Source organism: Chelonus insularis, unplaced genomic scaffold (genome assembly GCF_013357705.1).
Source record: "Chelonus insularis isolate UGA/USDA-ARS -01 unplaced genomic scaffold, ASM1335770v1 contig_75_pilon, whole genome shotgun sequence".
Classification (NCBI taxonomy): Eukaryota; Metazoa; Arthropoda; class Insecta; order Hymenoptera; family Braconidae; genus Chelonus; species Chelonus insularis.
The window spans coordinates 718388-740551 of NW_023276737.1; the positions used below are offsets into that span (position 1 = coordinate 718388).

Below are 22164 nucleotides of genomic sequence, written 5' to 3' on the forward strand. Positions count from 1 at the left end.
GATACTTAACACTACATTTGAAAATATTCTTTACCAGTTTACTATTGGATTATCACTAAAGCCGTTACATTTTTAAGTCATTTATATGAAATATAAATATTATGCAAAACTAATCGCCAATGTTGATATAAATCACTGTATAGTTCAGAGTATTTTTATCTTGTGACTGTTAATGACATTTAATCCCAAGGGAAAAGGCATAAAATGTGTCAGTGATTGAATATATAATGAAACTTTTTGATACATGTTCTTTGATTATTTAATTATTTTCGACAAATAATTATTGAAAGAGGTTTGATATTCAAAACAATCAAAAGATAAAAATGTTTCATTGATTTTTTTAAAATGAAAAAAAATTTTTTTCATGGTATAATAATTTATTTTAATGAGCAGGATGTTCTTGACCATGTTGAGCTAATACCCAAACATAAAATGAAGATCAAAAAACATAGGCTGATGCAAGGATATTTATAATAATTAACATTTATATGAATAGGTTTTTTTTATTTTTCCAGTCAAGTCTTTTATCGATTTCATAAAATAATTCTGAATATATTTAACAAATATTTCAATATGGCATTGAGATCCTGAATCACTGGAATATTGCAACTTTTATTGATATGTCCATTTACAAAGATTTTGCATGAAACTGATATTAATATTGTAAACAAGTCAAAAGACTTTAAATCCCAATGACGTTTGAATGAAATCTCAAATTGAATATTTAAATAAACTTACCTTCTAGTGAAGTTGAAAACTCGTGAATTCCTAGTATTTTGAAGAAGGAACAATAAACCATTCAGTAACTAATTAAAAATTATAATAAAGTACTGACATAAATGAAAGCTGATTTTACCTTTTATCTAAATTGCTCATTTAACTCTCGGACTGGTTTTCAGCTCACTATCAAACAAAAACTGAATGATAGTGTTTTGTCATCATCACATGGCTTTTATCGTTAAATTAATTACTAAGTAAACTTGAATACATGTCCCACTATGGTCTCAATTGACAATCTTCTGAAATTTTATGTTTTCTAGCGTGATAATGAGTGATATATATTAATTATCAAAGTTTTCAATAGTTTAAAAGTTTTTGAATTTTCAATCAAATTATTACATTAAAAATCATAAAATTAAAAAGGAAATAAAAATTATTGAAGGTTTTCATTTTTATATAGAGAAATGAATATAATCTATAAATCATCTTTCAGATTTTTATTTATTCTTTTTTTATATAAAATTCTCGGTGATTTTGGAACGAAAAACACGAAAGTGATGGATGATGCATATGATAATTAGGATGTAAAAAGAGCTCGTGGCATTTTTTTAAAATGTTTACTTACGCGAAAGAGGTCATTTGCCAAAGACCTCCAACCTAGCGAAAAAATACGACGAATAATGTCTATTGATTGTTAATGTTAAAGATCTCATGATTAAATTTGATATTATACCTATGTATTTGCAAATGTTTAAATCAATAAATTTTAAAAATTTTTTCATGACCAAAGAACAACCAGATAACCATTCATTTTTGTCATTACTATAATTGAGCAAAAAATTTTATGATGAAAGCTACTTTTTGATGACGTCAAGAATCAACATTTCTATCTGCTGATATGACATTGAGGTCATAAAACTCCAGTCATTAGAGAACTATTGTATTTTTTATAATTTTTTTTTTTAATTTTACTTGTGTTTTTCTTTATTCATTAGGTGTAATTTTTCCCAATTATGTACAAAAATATAATGAGAATCAGTAATTGTTAAAGTTTTTAACATTAGGTACATGACGATGCTGTATCCTTGCAAGTTTTTTTTTACGTCGTCACAACAATTTAATTTATTCTTTTTTCTAATTTTGCTCATTATGTTTATTTACAAGCCACGTGTCTTACTATCAACTCAATAATCATTAGTTTACGCAATAAATCAATCGTCTGTTTTGATTGATGTGTAATACATGGATCAAAAAGTTCACAATTTACTTCTTTACTTACAATTTAACACAATCAAGAACGTAAACTTGCAAAGATTTCATTCGCATCGTAAATAATCAAAAAAATTGTTATACTTTCGTTTGGGATATAATCCTCTTGATTTTTTTTAAAAAGGATGCTCTCACAATTCCAAGGCAAGACGATCAAGTAGAAAAACATAAAAATCGCTAGTCTCGCCAGATTTAATGATTAAAAAATTGATTAGAAAATTCTTCTAAATAATTATTATAATTATTCCATTTCATTCTTCGGTACATCGGTCGTCCTGCGAATACCGACTTATTTGTTTTTTTTTTTTTTTGTTTTTTTCAATAGGAATAATGACATTTTTCCATCTTATCCTTTTTCTTTTTCTCAGAAAAAATGAAGTTTTATAAAGTTTCAATAATCACAAAATAACTGCAATAAATTCAAATGCAGATTATCGTACAAGTTCTATCTTACATTAACTTGTAATATTGAATACAGAGCAATGATTTTACTTTAAAATATTAAAAAAAATGCGACCATCACAAAATATATTAAACATTAAAAAAGTCAACTGATAAAAAATTTAGACGTACAAATTACTATAAAAAATCAGCCATTAGACTGTGATATATCGAAAAATTTAATAGCGATTTCAATGAATTTCTTATAAATCGAATAAAGCGCATGGTTACACGATGTGATTGATGAACAATAGATAAAATTGTGCATTAACAAATCATCAAATTCACATTTACGACGCAATTGGTAAAAATAAAAAAGAAATTAGTAGTAAAAGGTATTATTATCTATTTAATTAGATTAATTAACTAAAGCCACGAGTTAATAGCCCTGCCCATATTGCAGTCTCGTAACATTTAAAAAACTAAGTCGAAATAGTTTTCTTAATTATCACGAAATAATTGTACAATTTTTTTTTTTCATTTAGTATAAAATCAGTGATTCAATAAGGAAAACACGGAGCGAAGCTTGGGCCGGTGTTTAGTATTTTTTACGTTAGATTCTTAGACCAGGAATCTATTCGCAAATCGAGGCACGGACAATATATAAATATATGTATATGTATATAGTAAACATAGATTTTAAAGTTATTATTTCAAAGAAACTCATGATTGAACGTCTGATTTTTTACATCCGACAATTTATCAATATTAATATATACCTAGTACGTTTTTTATTTGTCCCTGGTTATTTTTAACCGCACAGTGAGTATGAAAATTATTTATATGATTAATTTAAATTGTTTCACAAAAGTTTAAATAGTCGGCTTTTTTCAACATTATTCTTTGTCCAACAGCCTGAGTTAATTATCGAAGCTTTGAACACAATCGGAATAATATGAAGATTATCTAATAAAACATTAAGCTGGGCAAAGGTGCTTTTTTACTAACACCTTCCCACTCTTTCCTAAAATTGTGTATTTGTCATCGTTCTATATTTGTGCGTTGATCGCATAAAATTGTTTAATTGTTACTTTTCAGTTTGCCAAACTTGACATTTTTTCTACATTCTGTTTTTAACACTACAAAACAAATCGTTCACTTTTTAGAACTTATAATACCTGTCTTGTATACGATTTTATGCGATTACCACAGCTTTTTTGAAGTCTCATCGTGTGGCTTCGAAAATTCGTAAGCGACAACAACTTCAGAGACAATTCAGACTATGCCTCTTCGTTCATTATCTAGTGATTCATAACCAGTATATTTATCTAAATGGTATAAATACTATTCTCATTTTTTTGAAAATTTTTTCTTGCACTTACGCATTTCGTGAACAGACTGTACAACATATGGACATTTACGCATTATCATTCATCCTCATAACGCATTTATTCTCGCACACTTTGTCTTAGGAGACATAAAACGAAACATTTTTACTTTTTTATCGAGCCTACCAAGGGCACCAGACCCGTAATTAATTTGCATGGGCATTCACTTTGGCGACTTTATCGCGAGCACACAGTATAGAATCGAGATGAAATAGACTCTCATTTTTTTACAATAAACAGAATATGTTTTGTTTCAATATCTTCTAGATGATTAGTCACTCTTTTAAGCGAGCTTTTTCTCTGCATTATTATTAGCGACGTAACCGTTATTGGTGCCGTTGCTGTAGCAGCTATTATATTCCTTATTGTAGATCGTCGCGTACGTAGAAATTCCATTTTGTCGTAGTTTAGACTCATTATCATCCAAAACTGGCATACATGCCCCAGTATTTTCACGAGATTTTGCTTTCACATCCTTTGACGAATATTTCGTTTTGTAGAAATCCGAAAAGAGTCCAAGGAATAATACACCATGAAGTCCAATCCAGATCATGAAGCTACGTGGGTAGTTGCATTCGATGAACAGTAGTTGGAATTGATGGGTCATGATTAGAATGAATTGGAACTGTTGGAATAATTTATTAGTATTAATTGATTGCATAATTAATTTATATTTATTTGAATAAAATTAAATAATGACTTATTAAAATTTTTTAGATAGTATGAAAAATTAAATTTTTTGCAATAAATGAGTAATAAGTGAAAGATAAAAATCTTAGAAGATAAAAAAAATAACTTTTAAAGTAATTTTAAATCTTCAATCCTTTTACAAAAGAAAAAAAATTAATGAATAAGTGGATAAATATTAAAAGTTTTTGTTACCGTGTAATAAAGCAAGATAATATAACTGCCATTTAATAGAAAAAAATATTCAGTCTTTATTGCGTTGATTTATTACTATTTTAATATTTTTAGAAACACGTGCATTTTTATTTTTGCAACTTTTGAAAAAATAGAAAAGTTATGAAAAAATGTAATAAACAAAATGTGTTTTAATTGACAGTCTTATGAGCCAGCATATTTTTTAAGTAAAATACGTCACACAACGAGATGCAAAAATTTTACTGCAACTAAGCTTTGACACTTTTATGCAATACCAAGATTGCACTTTAGCTTTTTAAATAGAATTTTCTTTTTTAGTGGTACATTTTTACATAAAATTTCAAACAATAAAGAAATTTATTTTTTTTCCTCACCATCTGGAAAGTTGTTAAATATTTTTTCCACCATATATACTTTTGATACTCGGGGCCCATGGCTGCTATCATATAATAGAAATACATGACGATATGGACAAAAGTATTTAAAAGTGCAAAGAAAGTGCTGTGACCACCCGGCGCAAATTTCAAGCCCATCCACACTGAAAAAGGCATCACCCCGTGATGGATAACGTGTAGCGTTGACACTTGTTGGTATTTTTTTCTTAGAATGAAAAATAACTGTAAAAGAATAAATTCGTTAATAATATTAAACTATACTGTATGTACTTGGCTTCATAAGAAGATTAAACTCATTAATATTTTTTTTTAAAAGAGCAACATGTAGTTAAGTTGATAAATGAAGAAATAGTGAATGGCAAAGATTTTTATATTAATTTATTCACATAGAGACAAAAAAATTTTTTAATATTCTTACTCCTTGTCAATTACCATTCACTAGATCTCTACTAGATAACATAGATAAAATAATAAAGTGAAGCTCACCGTATCAAAAAATTCTGTAAACTTGCTAAAATAATACCACCAACATGTTTGAGCCATTCTTAAGGCTAGAGGACTTTGTGAATAGTCAACTGGTTGACATCTAAAGCTGTAACCCTTCGCCCATCCGCTCATTAAATACTGCAAACAGAAATTCATTATTAGTTAAGATTCATCTATTTCATAAAATTAAAAAAAAATCAATTGTCCTAATTAAATCAACTAATAATTTTAAAAAATATATATATTGTGTTGAATAATCAACTATTTAAAATTTCATGTGAAGTTTCTAAAGTTAATGTACAGTTGAAGAAAATAATTTTTTGTTAATTGCAATGTTACAAATGGTCAATAAAAAATTAAGAGTGAAATTTCAGTTATAAAGTAGAATACTTCCAGTGATATTCGGGAGAAATTAATAATTAATGAAATCGTATATTCGAAGGTTATCTAATAATCAATATTGGATAGAAAAAAAATATCAATTTATATGTCCTCGATATTCTATTGGTCTCTAAGCTATAATTATTGCAGACTATGAGTCTCTTTTTTCGCATGAATGTACGAGTGAGTTGAATGTATTGCGTGTCAAGGACGTTTCTAAGTTTCAAAGATCCATTACGAGCATTACAGTTCATACCTGGACGACTTATTTTGCGATGTCAAGTATTTTATTTATTTTGAGGTCGTGTTTCCACTGGATATTTATTTTGTGATTAAATCATCACTCACAAACTAATGGGATAAAAATCCAATGACTTTTTTATTGTTTTTCTCTCTTTTTTCATTCTTACAAGATGCATATGAATAGTTAATGAGAAAATGACATTCTACGCAGAATCTGCAAGGACAATGTCAATTTAAATATTCTACAGAAACTCTTCGAAAGTTGCAAAAACAAATCACAAAGTGTTAAAGAAGTGAGTCAATAGTAAAAAAAAATGAATTTCAATAACTTTTATTAACAATGATTTGAGTCATAAATTTTCTCTGCACTCATTTAATTGTTTATTTACAATTGTCAATAGCAAACAAATGTAAATATTCTTACTCCTTGATTACAAAAAATTATAATTTCGAGCAAAAACAATAACTACAGCCAAAATTTTATCCACTACATTCTTCAAACTTTCATGGAAAATTTTCACATGCATGACATTCTTTTATGAGACTCGTAACAGACTTTTTTAACCATGTTAAGTAAAAAAGTTATCAAGCTTTACAGAACATAATAATTATTATTATGAACTAAATCAATATATAATGTGTTTGACTCTCTTGAGATCAAACAACTAATTAATTCTTTTATTTTACAAACTTCGAATAAGTTTTTCATTGAAAATTTTAAATTATAAACTTGAAGAGTTTCATATGAATAAAATAATACTAAAATTATCTTCCCTCAAAAGAAAACGTTAATAATTTTGGAATGAATTTTGTCTATATTATAATCAAAGTCCAAAAACCTCTGCAATTTATTCAAGAAGCTACTGGCATTAGCATGGATAAATTTTCTTCAAGTTATCTATACATTGGCACTAGCTTTATGTACTTAGTCATTATATCAACAGAGAGTAGTTATGCATGTGCTTCCTTTGAAAGACTTTAGCGTGTTCTGCATCGACGCGTCATTTTCTCATTTAATCTATTGTCGCGTGAAACGTAAATAATTTCTTCGCACAAAATACATTAACATAAAACCTTTGGAAAAATATAAAAAATTTTAGCTCGTTTAGTTAGTTTTATTACACATGGACGCAATGATAATTAGCTTATTGATATTTATCTTTTCTACAATACTCTCATCAACAACAAAAAAAATTTTCATAATACATTAATCTGTTAAATTTAAGAAAATTTTTGACTATTTAGAAAAAGAAAATTAGCTAAAAGCATAATGGATAATAAAATTTTAATATCAATCAACAGTAATCACAAGAATGATGTTAATGAAGTAATTGGTTGACAGATTTTCTTGCTTTTATGCTAATCGATCAATGTTAAGAATTTCATTTAAATTTGATTAGTCTGATGAAAAGAGAATAGACTTTATCAACACTCAACTATTCTAATCGTATTCACAGTTGTCTATCGATTACAAAGGCAAAAAGTGAAAAAAGAAGAAAAACTTTCTCTTTAAATGATAATTTTATGTCTGGATTAAGTAGTTAAAATTTATCACAAACCATTTTTTCAATCTTCTAATGGTTTAGCAATGTTTTTTCGGCTTTCGACTACTCAATAGATGATTGACCTCTTGGAATCTTTCAGACAAAGTAGTCAAACATAACTGTATTGACATGAGGTATAACATACTAAACATGTACTGTATATAATAGTAATGCAAAATGATTAAACTTATAATAACATTCAATTTAAATAATAGTTTTCGGTTATTACAAACTCATGTTAGTCATAAACAATTTTTTCAGAAGACGTTTGAGTCTTAAAGTTAGACAGAATGAAGTAATTTACTGTATTTTATCCAATAAGTTAGTAGACTTACAGCCTTGAAACTGATAAAAAGGAAAAATATCTACATAAAATATAAGCCAAAGTCGAAACAATTTATATAGTTTCAAATAAGTATTTTTTAACGACTATGGATTATATAAAATAACAAAAGAAAGTGATCTATCGTTCAAAATCATCAGTAGAATTTAAAACAAATTTTTTAACCACTTTATTGTTCCCCTTTTCTCATAAAAAAAATAGACGTGTTGTAAGACAATGTGTAGCATGTTATAGCGAACTCAGCTGAGGGTAAAAGAGCTGATATTTTCATCTCTTGATGAACGTCAGTGTGAGATACAATAAAATTTACCTCATAGAAAATCCACGCTGAAAAAATTGTCTGAATAAGATTATAGACAACGAGGATCCTCCGTATATTGAAAGGTTTGCGATTTTCCATCAGTCTCGGTCCCAAGACCTTGCTGAAGTAAGCGTATAATACACATATTACCATCGTTGGAAGAGGACTGCTCATCATCGGCCAATCTTTGACTCGTGGATCTGTAATAAAATGCACCCAAAATGACTGTTACCATTCAAACATTTCTAATTAATATTTAACGTCAACAAATATTATAAATAACCTACATACTTTGCACATAACTCAAAACTTTTATGAAATAATTCATTAATCAGTTTCATAACATAATAAGTTGATAAATAGAGTTTAATATTTATATGTATATACATATATATGTATTCAAATATGTGAACTTCATGACCCATAATAATAGTTGCATGATCGAAATTCGCGAATAGCTCAAGAATCAATTCACCTTCTTTAAGTTCACTTTTTGCAACAGACAGAATGACAGACGTGGAATTTCAATGGTAAATTAAAACATGGCCAAGCGCGATGCGTGCACATGCTTCTTTTAATTTGGCATTCGCCAATCGTGCTCTTTTTCTCTTTCTTCCTTGGTCAAGCGTGCCACTTTCACAAAGCACGATTTCGACCCACGTTTTTTTCCAACGTCATTGATTTTCGTCATTATATGCATCTATATGTTTTAATTTTCAACATTGTTAATTAACAACATTGTTTCCTAAACGTTTTTATTGATTTTTACCCATCTTTTATATTAACCTCGTGGATTAGAAATTGACTAAATTTATCTATGATATGAATTTAATTGCTAGTAATACAATGACCTACATTAAGTTCAACATAGATAACAATCTGACTTCTAATATTAAAGAATAAATAAAATATTTACTATCCTATTTTAGCAGCTGTCTCATAATTCCATGAATTCCATGAATGAATAATACTTTATTAAATCATAATTGGCTTTTATTTCCTATCAATTTTAATGTTTTATTAAAAAGATATATCAAGTAAATAATTGATTCAATAAAAGTTGCATTTCATTAGAATACGGCTATCTAGTAAATTCATTCTTTGATTATTTATTACACTACCACCTATAATTTTCATTATACAATTTATTTTTTCGATAAGGATAAATTTTCCTGATACTTCTATCCAACAAATATTAAATATTTAATTATTCTGAGAGAATTGATGAATAAACATTAAATTTGAAATTAAATTATTTTTATTCAAAAATGATTTTTTCTGTTATTAAGATACATGTTATAATAGATCATTAATAAATTATGAAATTTTGAATAGGCACTTCTATTAAAATGAATTCTTTAAATACTTCATTTCATTAATGAATCATCGTCAGCAATTTAATGACCTATAAAAAGTTCAACGTTTTATTGGAAAAACTGATAAAAATAATCATAATTGTCATAAACGTTAATTTTACGGATTTTGATAAAAATATTCCTAACATTATTTCTTAGGTTTTTTCTTCTATCGACTATTAAGATGCCTTTGATTGAATAATCATTTATTAATTATTACAATTAATGCTGGATTCATTACTGACTCTAACGTAAAAATTTTCTATGAGTCTTAGCCTTGTCTGCTTCATTTGAACAATTAAAAGCTTAATCGAAACTGACTTTTTTTATTTTCCCATGTAATATCAGAGAAACTTTTGTTGTAGGTTTTTTTTCTACGTCATTCAGATGACACTTACCAGATTTATTGTCCATAAGATCCCTATATCCATGTACTATACTTGCAAATGTATTCGTCATGTTGTCTAATTTCTACAACAAAAGATAAAATTTATTTTTAAAATTAGTTTTCTGACTTACTTATTAATTCATCATGTGACTTATCAAATTGGCTGAGAGTTACATATATTAAGTATGATTATGAGATGAAAAAAAATTCTTCACTTTTTTTAGTAATGATAAAAAAAACATCGTAGAGAAGAAAAGTTGTTTGAAATGTAGTTTTTCATTAATATTCTTAGTTTATTAAATTATACTTGCTTCGATTTAATTATAAATAAAAACGCACAAAATAAGAGCAGAACTTGTTAGCCAATTTGATATTATATAATAAAATCTAAATAGCATAAATTTAACATCCATACAGTTTATGTAGAGTATACTAGTTAGTCTAAAACGTTTGTCAAGCAAATCTGATGCAATCTCATGTATAAAAAATTTTTAAATCAATTGTTTAAAAACTTTTTTATTATCTCATCTTTAAAATGATTACTTTCTGTCATATTCATAAAAAAAATATTTTTGTTTACTAGAAATAAAAAAAAAATAGTTTATGAAATGTAGATTTTTAAAAATATTATAATATTGTGGTGTGCATGTTTGAGAATATTTTGGTCAATTAGTGTCGAAGCCAGCAAAATTTAGAGGTATAAAGAAAATGTTGAGGTTTCTATGAAGAGTAATAGAAGCAGCGTTTGAAGTGTATAATGGTTAGTGAATTAAGCACAGGGCGTTGTCATTACGTGCACATTGAAGAGGCTTTCCGTTTTTGTTAGGACAGTTATTCAGTCGGTTATACTCATCGATCCACTCATGTATACTTTATTCATTATAGTCACACACTGTAATAATATCGCCCTGAGCGTAAAGCAACTAAGAGGCGGACATTTAGTAACTTTCTCGCACGCTGTCGCCCAATCCTCTCTTTTTCACTTTTCCTCTTTCTCTCTTTTTCTTTCGTAGTGACTTAAGTCAAGCTTAACTTGCCGAGAGGTCTTTTACGTAAGTTGAGAGTAATCGGTAAGACGGTGTTTGCTGTAAGAGAAATGCTTGACGCCGCGATCATCGTAGTGCGAGTGGAACCGGATTCCGCGCGTTCTTCCTCGTCTCATTCGACTCGGAAGTTATGAAATCGAGCTTAGGCAAAATGAGTTCACGAGAGAGTATCCGAAAAAATTTATAAATGAGAAAAATGATTAAAAAAAAATTTTTTATTTAAAAAACAAATGATTTCGGGAAATATAAATAATTCATCTATTAATTTAACCATGTCTCATTTTGTAATATGATTAAAAATATCCTCGTTAATAAAAAAAACAATGATTTCACATATTTTTTTTTAACTTAAAGTGAAATAATCGACCATGAAAATTTAAAAATAGATAGTAAAATAATAACGAAATCAATGGATATTACGAGGGGTCGTCGACGTACTCCCGCAGTGTTATCTATTCATCCGAAAGATTGAAAGTCTTTCCGTGTTAATTAACTTTGTTACTGATTGCTCAGCAAATTATGTCATTCTGCGATATCTGCTTTATCAAATATTTTCAAAATAATCAAGACTAATGAAACGTATAAAGAAAGAGAAAATTCATTTTAGCCATTATTAACCCTTTGATCTGTCAATGGTTCCGGAAGCGCAGACACCTTTGAAATGTCGCCTCAAACTGGTACTAATTATTCGGGAGAAAGTTATAATCAAATGATGATTCAAGACTGATTATTATTGTATTTAAAATCCTTGGTTGAATGGAAATTAAAAACCATCTCTTTCAAGTTAAAAATAAACTATCCGTTAAGACGATTATTTTTAATATTTTAATTGTTCAATATTTAACTTTTTTTTAATACCTTACATTAAATTGCTAACGTACAGCGGAGATTACAGTCTTCTGTCCGAAACTTCTCATAACTCTGGGACATAAATACATTGAGTAGTACACTCACTCAATTTAAATTCTAACGTATATACATAACCGAATATTTCCAACATCTGTCAATCTAGTAACATTTTCATTCATTAATTTACTCGTTTTAATTTTGTCAACAATTTTTTTTTATATTTATTTTATTCAATTGTATTCTTATTTTTAAAACAATTCCACTATGTCACTAAAAAAATTAAATAATTTATCATTAACAAAAGTGATAAAAGTAATGTGAAGAGATGATCATACTTTATAAAATAAAAATATCTTTTATCTCTAATTCATGATTGTACTGTTAAAGTAATATTATCCCAAAACGATTACAGTGGACATTTTATAATAGTACTGTTTTTAATGACATATCCTTGATTCATTGATAAAAATAATATACTGGATTCACACTCGAATAAATAACTAACAAGAAAAATTAATTGATAGAGCATATTTGCTAAGTTTGTACAGATTTCAATCAAATAGTAATTCTATTATAAAATTATTAAATACACATTACTGCTTTCAAATAATATGTTAATATCTTGATAACAATAAATTATATTTTAGTACTATTTTATTATACCAACCGGCATTCATTATAACATCATTTAATTGTAATTATAATTTTTTAAAGAAATTTTTTTACCATTAAAAAAAATTTTTAATAAATTTAACAATGACCAAAAAATATTTCTCAACGGTTTTAATGAGAGAAAAAAATAATTAAATATAAAGTGATAGGTTAGAATTTGGCTTAATGACATTCAGTAGCACCTGATTGACATAATAAGTTAATAAAATGAACAGAAGATTGAATAAATTAACACTGTATAAATAAATGTGAGCACGTTGAATCTAGTAAAACAGCAGGTCACGGAACTTTATAGGGAATCGATCGTCGACTTCTAGGGACGCCCTAACCTCAATTTCCATGGATATCTTTCTTCCTTGACTGAACGTTGTGATGGTAACTTGTGATGAGGGCGGCGGCAAAAAAACGGGATATATGTAATTGTTGTGTGATTGGCGGCAATTTGATTAGGTGTTTTATGGACCACGACTCACTTAAGCATTATATCACTGAGTACACTATTTTTCAATTACCGAATCTACGAATGAGTCAAAAACTCATTGACGTAATTAATGAAGTTTACTACTCAAACGACTCACCCACCTATTTTCTGATTAATTTCCTTGTTCTGTTTCCTCACTCTAAAACACGCCGGGTGATACCCGCTCTCGATCGTCCCCTCTGAAACGCGTTCTCGCACTGTCACCTGTCCGAACACATAGACAAGAGTCGAGACGGCTGGTGGTAGCGAGTAACGGCGTTGAGGGTGACAGAATAGTAGCAACCACGAGAACAGTTGTCCGAGCACACCAGTACACACGATGTCTCTCAGTCTTTCTGGCTCTTAAGTCTTCAGGGAGAGCCCCGACTACTCCAAATGGCCAATGTAATACAAGCTATCGGCGCGACAACCAACAGCGCTGATGATTACACGAATGGCGCATGAACGCCACTAAAAAAAACCACACTATTTTACTGACCGACCGTTGGCAGTAATCGTTTTTATTCTCTGTTCAACTCGTTTAACTGTTTATTTTTGGTATCAAATAACATGTATTTATTATTACTATTAACGGATATTGTTTACGTTCATACAATTTAAATATACACGAGATACCGCGCTCGCTTTTTCTCTCACTTGATAATTCAGTTTTAATTGTTATCGTCTTTTTAATCACCTTATTGGATTTTTTCCAAGTATCATCGAAGTTATCGTTATTTAATTAAAATGATTAAACAACAAAAAAAAGCACTTTTGATAATAATTGTAAGTTTTGAACGGTTTAGCGATCAACTAGCTCTTTAGAACTTTTAGCACGATCTGATCTCTGATACCGCGCGCTCGGGATTTTCGTATAAGCGGTATGAGCTCCCCTCTTCTGTAGCCTTTACTCTCCCTCTTAATCGCTGACGTCGTTTATTTGACGTCGACTTACAAGTCTCGATGAAAAAGATGCTTTTGTCTTATTCCATCTCCAATGTATTTACAATATTACTTTCATACGTAACCAAAGCTACGCACTTTTGAGAGAGAAAATTGTCTTTAAACTTCGACTCATTCACGTGTGATTTTTGACCAGGATATTTCGTCAGTTGTACTTTACGCGCGACTTCTCATGGGCATGCGCAAATGATTCTGTATCACTTTTAATTTAAAGATGTGAAATCTGTAACAATTTATCCATCAAACTTGTTATGCTCTGATTAATAAACTGATTGATTTACCATCGACATTATTGTTGTGGAAAGCCAGAAAATGCTGGATTTTTAATTTTATTCATTTTACAAATATTCTTACTTAAAGTGACCTCTGGAACTCTCTGTGTTAATGAATATTAGAATTGTAAATTGATATAAGAATGCTCGCAATATATACAATGTGTACTCGATGTCTTCCGTCATTATGTCAATTATGTTTTTGAAGATGAAAAATTAATGAGACTAATATATTTACATAACATAAGAGTCTAACAGATGACATTTCTGTCTATTTTTTTGACTGAACCGAAAGTCTTTTCGTTGAAATATAATCAGCTAATATTTATACTTTATTATGAGTTTTCATAGAAAAAAATTTGCCAAAATTTCGTTTGTTAAGTAAATGAAGTTTTTTAGTAACCATATTGTCTATTTTATTTAATAAAAACAAACGTGGTAATTTATTTGATAAGTTAACGTAACGAGATTTAACATTATCAAAAATTAGGTCAAACAATAACTTACCTAAAACAATAGCTTATCTAATTTTTGTCGATTGCTCAATAAATAAACGTGATTAAATTATGATGATTAATGTTTTTTAAAAGTCACTTGAAATTTAAGTATTTATACTTGTTTTTCAAAAACTACGTAAATTATTGAATTCTCAGAAAGTATTGTATCATAGTTTAATCCTTCACTTATGCATTACCATATTATTACTGATGTATGTTTGGTTGCCAACGAACAATTTAAACTATTCGATACAAGTGTTGATCTATATATTTAATATCTACAGCAATTAAAGGAGTGTAAAAATGAATAATAACTACACGAAAAATTTAACGTGACTGTTTTTTTTATTAAGCTGATATAAAATTCTAAATTTCATTTAATTCATTGACTGATTAAATGATTAGCTTTGTAAATTATTTAATTAATAAATAGATCTCTTCTTAGATATTCCATTCTTAATAGTATCTATTAAAAATAGCTAAAAAAACAACTCATTATATGAAGGACCCAAGATTATGTAACTAAAGAATTTTATTGACCTACTTTTTTTTGTACATAAATCACTTTTTATAAACAAAAAATTTTGTGGGTTGCATATATGGTGAACATTTCACTCAATTATTGTTATCATTGGGTAAGATATTCTAGAAGAATTCAATTTTACTCTGAAATTAACAACATTTGTGAAAATGACTTGTTGAAAATGTTTTTTAATATTTATTTGCAATGAATGAACTTTGTATAACCCAAACAAAGCTTATTCATAATTAATAAATTCTATCTGAAGTTTAATAAAATTATCAATAACAATTAAATTGTATTTTTAATCCAAAAAAAATTAACAGTAACTTAATTTGATTTTCGATAAATGTAAGTATTTTTAAAGATCCTTGAATATTTTGACAAATTCAATTAGTTTGCAAAATGCGATTAGCGTCTATTTATTCAACAATTTTTTCGTACATTGATAATGAATAAAAATCAACACATTATAAAGTACAACAAATTTTTTTACAAATCACGTAATTAATGACTGTTTGTGTTTTTGCGCATTTAGATAACTATGTTTTTATTTAATTAAGCAAATTAAATAGCAATAAAATATTTTTAGATTAAAAACGTTGTTAATAATGAATAAATGTCTCAATAAATCGGTTGTTTTGTTTTTTTCCAATTAATAAATGATTAGATATTTATAATACAAATTGGTTAATTGAATAAGAAGAAAATAAAATGAAAGAAACTTTCAAAAAATTAATTTTCAAAAATAATTACAGTAAAAATTAATAATAGTTTTTATCAAAACATTACATTGCACAATTCATCTCCTAAGTGATCGACAAAATTGTTGCAGTTAATAAATTCGTAATTTATGATAATGTGTTATGTGTTTGATAATAAATGCATGTAAACTCAACTATACACAAAGTGTAGTGTAACAGTGCTAAAAAATTCCATCAAATTAATAATTACAATGCTAAATAAATCGAATACAAAATAATCACAATGTCATGTTACGAATTGAGCGAATTCAATGGAAATTCGGTTGATACTTGAGTTACGTCGACGGGGCAAACTTGCTAATCTAGATTTTTAATATAAATAATAAAATGACACACTTTCAAAATTAGGTGAGAAAAGGAGTTACAGGTATTTCATTTATTAAATGGGAGAGTTGGTGTTCCTATACGATTCTGAAGAAAGATCAGTGGTTTGGTGCGTAACAGTCTTGCGTGAAGGATTATGCAAGTGTGACACATGGAAATCCAACAGCGGTCAGCGAAAGTGACCCCCCTACCTGTTTCAGGTACACGGATGCTGCACGATCTTATTGCCATTTCGTGGAAGGTCCGAGATTCTTATTCCTACCCAATTTGGCCCAAGGAAAAAATATTTTTATCTTCTCCAGTAAATTATCTACTGTGTAATTGAAAAAAAAATTGCTAATTACCTAGAGCCATAAAGATTCTGTATTCCTCCGAGTAAAAATCATCTGAGATGAAGAATTTGTTTGATGAAATTTTTTATCTCATCAAATTGTTGAGTAAGTTTAATCTGTTTTAGTTATTTATAAAAAAATTTCAAGAAGACTGCGCACTTCCTGAAAAATGTGTTTACAGTTCAAATATACAATTCATTCTTGAATAAATTTTTAGAAAGTCTGCCAAACAGATATCCTTATTTATCGTTAGTGTCGTTGATTATCATTTAAATATCATGTTTAAAATTAATTCTGTTTCATTTATTAGTTACATTTCATAGCTTTTGTTGCATTCAAAAAATAAAAATGTTATTTTGCAATTCTAATAAAAAAACAACTTTGTTTTTCTTATATCATGTGTGTAATATATAGATGTATATTTTAATAAAGTAGACAATTATATGTGATTAGATATTTTAAAAAAAAGCTAAATGTTGATATAAGACGTGATCGATGAAATAATCATATCTTTGCGAGATATGGGTATTGAGTTGTAGGTAACGCCTGTTGCAGTCTTTCAATGCTTTACACTTTCACCCTGTGGATTCTCACGGCCACTTTCACTATCAAATGGTATCGACCGACACTATTAGAGATTACATGTCGTTCAAATATAAACAAATAATTTTATTTATTCTATTCTAATCGTTTTTTGTTCATAAAATATTTAAAAAAACAGTAAAAAATTAATTTAAAAGTACGTCAAGTTAATTCTCAATGTGAAATAAAAATATTTATGTGAAAAAACAACAAAAAAAATGTAGGAAAACTTTACAATTACGATTGATAATTTTCGCAATGCAACGTTACATCATTAAGTTCGTAAAATTTTTAAATTAAATAACTCGCTCACAATCTAAACCTCCTTTTTACCGACATTTCTGTTATCATTAGTTTTTCATTTATCGATAATGAAGAAAATTTTCGTGTCAATTTTTTTAAAATTTTTTATTGTTATATTCAGCAATTCAATTGACAAGAGTATTATTTTTTTCATTCATACTTTTATTATAGTTGACTATTCCTTTAAGAAAGCTTCAATTATACAGTATTTTAATAGTACATTGTTAATATATTTCATAATACATAATATAATTACACTCATTAATAAATACATTGTACAAAATATTCTTAATTAATTATTGATCTCTTATATTAATTTTTAAATATTATTACTACTTTTTAGTAGTTATTACAGCATTTCAGTATTTTTGGCTCAGTCGTCAATCATGATGAATTATCACGTTTTCTGATTGAAGACATTGATTATACCTAAACTTCTATTTTTAAATATTTTTATGTTTATTCTTACAAAAATTACCGAAAGAACTGACTTATCAAATTGGCTACTAAATTCTAACTTTTTTATTCTATTTACAATTTTAGTAAAAAAATTCACTAATTTTTCTATACAATGTCATAAAGATTATTGTTTTTTAGATGTTTTTCTAGCTGAAATTTAAAAACGAACAAATAAAATCCAAGTGACTAGTTGATTGAACAAAGTTCAACATTGAACTTTTATAAAAAATATAAAATTTATTAGCCAACCTAATACTAATAAGAATTTAACGTCTTTGGAATTTTGCTTCAGAATGTAAAAGTAATTAATATTAATATTATCATTAATCAACAATCACACATGCATTTAATGAAGCTAAAAAATATTAACTAATGTTGAGAGAGGATGAAGATCGAAGATGTCTATCATTTAAAAATAAATGTAGTTGAGAGATAAATGAACAATAATGAAAAAAATGGACATAAAATGAGCATTACATCAGTATCATCATAATTATTCCCCTACGTGATTGTCAATAAAAGCACGGTTTCTCAGACCATTGTCTGAAATGTAACCGGTAGCCATTTTGTACTGATTAGGATAGAGAACACCTGTTTCTTTCTTAGATTTATCCAAGTTTTGAGCATAATTATCTTCAGTTTTATCAGTCTTTTTGGTGTTCATTTTAAGTGCTGCTGCGTCTCTTGCACGTTTTTTGGTGTAAGATTGAACATAAAAGTCCCTGAAGAGAAAGAAGAAGAGAATTGCATGGCATCCAATCCAGTAGGCGAAGGGTTTGGGAAAATCACATTCAATAAAGAGTAGTTGAAAGGCATGAACCATGACAAGAATGAATTGGACCATTTGAAGAGTTGTGAGGTATTTCTTCCACCAGAGATATGGTTGAATTTGGGGTCCAAGGGCAGCAAGATAATAGTATCCATACATTACGATATGTACAAATGTGTTCAAGAGTCCGAAGAAGGATGCATGACCACCTGAAATGAAATAGATCAACTTGTTATTGAGATTATTACTTTTTAAATAAATACAAATTTGTCTTATTGAAAATTTAGTTAACTTACCAGGGAGGAATTTTACACCAACCCATGTAGACATCGGCATAATTCCATGATGAATAACATGAAGAGTCGTAATTTGATTATTTTTCTTCCGTAAAACGAAGAAAAAAGTATCCCAAAATTCCGTAAACTTGGAAATAAAGTACCACCAAGAACCAGCAGCCATTCTTAATGCTTTTGGCTTGTTAGAGTAATCAACTGGTTGACACCTGAATGAATAGTCATTCCACCAACCACTTGCCAGGGCCTGTAAATTAAAAGAAATTCCACGATTAAATTATTTAATTACAAGGTTTATCAATTAAATTTATTTTTTATCCGTAATGAAAATTCTTTAAGCATGATATGAGTTACAAAAATTGACGATACATATTTGAAATATATCAATAATTCAAAAGTAGATTTAATCAAGTTCAAATAGTCTTATAGTTGATTAATAATAGCAGCAATTAGCCAGACAATGAATCAGCAAAAGAACAAATTTGTTATTGTTTACAAACTATGATAATTTAAATTCAATATCTATTAGTAATCAAAATCAAACAAATCAGTGAAGAATAATTTTAATGATTTCAATGCCAACTGTTTTAAAAAAAAAGTTTAGTCAATCAAAGTTTTACCTCATGAAATAGCCAAGTCGATAATAACACTTGGAAAAAATTATAGACTAGCAGAACTTTTCTAAGAGTGAAAGGTTTTCGATTTTCCATAATCTTTGGTCCAAGCACTTTAACAAAGTAAGCATAAGAAAGGCATATAAAGAGAGTAGGAAATGGACTGCTCATCAAAAACCAATTATTGACTCTTGGGTCACTTTTTTCGTCCATCAGCCAGCGATAATTGTCTGAAATTGATTTCCATAGCCCAGCCATCTGCAATAATGAAATGATTTATTTATAACTGTAGAAATTACATGTTTAGTATCTGAATTAATTAAATGTAAAGCTATAAAAAAATTGTAACTGGTAATTTATTTAGAGGTTAACATTTATTGCATTAGCGGCTAAACCCTTTAAACGTGCTTGGTTCTTTCAACATCTCATAGAAGTTTCTAGATTCAGGGTGACCGTCATTGAAGGTTTATGAACCAGCTCTCTATCGCAATCCACAAGTCCATTCCAAAGCTAGGTCAGCAAGCTTCTATTAAATTTTCCTCTCGATCCTTCTATTCACTAGAAGTTTCATAATGCCGGGAAGCTGAAAGGAAAAGTGGCCCGGGGGAACTTGTTTCTACCACGCAAAAATCCAGTCCTTCACCGCAAAGCTATTTGAGATGCGATCTGGTTGCTCGATGGATCGCGACAACTTGTGTGGTTTCAACTGTAAGACGCTTCGTCTTCCCACAAATATTTTAATTAATCTACAGATTATCATGAAAGAATTACTATCGTTATCCAATTTGATTGGATCTTCATCAATTAACATTCTTTTTTTTTAATCATCTTATTTAATTACAACTAAAACGATTTTTTTGTCGATTCTTGCATTTTCTCTAGTAATTAATTTGTAATTATCTCCACCAACAGAAAATATATCAAGGTTGGTGATTATAGTAATGAATATAATTTTAGTATATATGAACGCGTATTATCAACTCCTATGTAGTATTAGATTTTTTCTGTTTGAAAAAATTTGTGATTACCTTGAATTGATGTTTAAATATATTTAAAGACTATTCTTCAATGTAAAAGACAATTCAATGTGGTTTTGTTTTTGGTTTTATTTTTTTTTCTTTTCAATTAGAAAGGAAAACTTTGAAATTTCGGGTCATTGCACAGGAAGTCCAATGTCAATTATTCAACTCCATAGTTTAGACAATCGAAAGTGATTTGTTCTTTAGCGCCATTTGCGTAATATTGAATAGCTAAGACACATAAAATTATAATTGTCACTTTATAGTAATAGCAGCACTGTTAATAAATTTTGAAACAATGGACCACCCATGTGTTATTATCACCTGCTAAGTCCACAGGTCGTTTGTGTTTACATAAAACAAGTTCGCTGATGCTTCTATATTATCCTATTATCCAACCATGGACATGACAGTAAATTTTTGCAACTCAACCTTGCATAAAGATGACTCTTTTCCAACAACAATAATAAACAACGTCAACAAAAAAAGAATCGTTTGTTTACTTACTTTGATATATTATCTAATCTTTAATCTCAGAAGAAGCAGAGAAAGTCAAAGTATTATATTTTCACTGGATCCTTGAAGCACTTAATAATAATTCGAAAGTAATTAAATTAAATTTAATAAGTAAAATAAAAATAAAAAAAAAATTAATCAACAGCTGTCACTACTAAAAGTTGTAGATAATATTTAATTAACCATAAGTATGTACAGCAGACAGCAATCAACTGACTTTTCGAAGTAGAGACGCTGCCTTATATCTCTTGTGTGTGACACCTATACCGGGGAGTCTAGGCACGTGGTATACCTCCAGTCATCCCCCACCCGCAAGGGAGTTTCCTTCAGTAGACAAAAATGCTTTATTGACAATTAACATTATTACTCAATTTACGATGAATTTTTTACATATTTTATCTCATCAAACAGTGGTAAAAAATATTGAAAAATTTCCTAGAATAATTTACACCGAGTTTAAGTGTGTAGCCTTTTCATAGCGAACATTTGCAAATTTTATGTGTGATATACTTGTAACCGATCTTTCTAGATTCGAACACCCTTCTCCTTCTTAACTTTAAAGTTACTCCAGCTTAATTTCACTCTTGCCATTCTCTTAAGATTTTAAGACTTAAAGCAATGGATTAAATTAGTAGATTTATGGGAATTAAATTGAAAAAAAAGTTATAAAGTAAGAGAAGAATAAATCATTCATTTTTCCTGTAATTTAATTATTTTAATATTAGAAGATGATACAAGTGAAATACTGAGTGGATAGTTCGGATTAATTAGAGAGTAAAATTGCATTTAATAATTTTGTAACCAGGTCAAAATGGTTTGTACATTTTCACACAG

General features: G+C 28.3%; 2 protein-coding genes across 6 annotated transcripts; both read right to left on the bottom strand.

Moving 5' to 3' along the window:
• Positions 1-1202: 1202 nt before the first annotated feature.
• Positions 1203-14956, bottom strand: LOC118071120 (elongation of very long chain fatty acids protein AAEL008004-like). 4 transcript variants are annotated; one of them, XM_035090096.1, is made up of 6 exons: positions 14846-14956; positions 10087-10159; positions 8343-8533; positions 5522-5659; positions 5015-5257; positions 1203-4383 (listed from the first exon to the last, which is right to left on the bottom strand). In XM_035090096.1, the coding sequence occupies exons 2-6, from the start codon at positions 10145-10147 to the stop codon at positions 4042-4044; spliced, it is 975 nt and encodes a 324-aa protein (XP_034945987.1). In that variant the 5' UTR covers positions 10148-10159; positions 14846-14956; the 3' UTR covers positions 1203-4041. The 4 variants fall into 4 exon arrangements, with proteins under 4 accessions (XP_034945987.1, XP_034945985.1, XP_034945984.1 ...); XM_035090094.1 differs by lacking the exon at positions 14846-14956 and adding an exon at positions 13222-13961; XM_035090093.1 differs by lacking the exon at positions 14846-14956 and adding an exon at positions 13226-13960.
• Positions 14957-17902: 2946 nt separating this feature from the next.
• On the bottom strand, positions 17903-21556 carry LOC118071153 (elongation of very long chain fatty acids protein AAEL008004-like). Of its 2 annotated transcripts, none has more exons than XM_035090140.1 (4): positions 21322-21556; positions 19802-20053; positions 19185-19428; positions 17903-19097 (listed from the first exon to the last, which is right to left on the bottom strand). In XM_035090140.1, the coding sequence occupies exons 2-4, from the start codon at positions 20051-20053 to the stop codon at positions 18613-18615; spliced, it is 981 nt and encodes a 326-aa protein (XP_034946031.1). In that variant the 5' UTR covers positions 21322-21556; the 3' UTR covers positions 17903-18612. The 2 variants fall into 2 exon arrangements, with proteins under 2 accessions (XP_034946031.1, XP_034946032.1); XM_035090141.1 differs by lacking the exon at positions 21322-21556 and adding an exon at positions 20824-21264.
• Between the last annotated feature and the right edge of the window lie 608 nt (positions 21557-22164).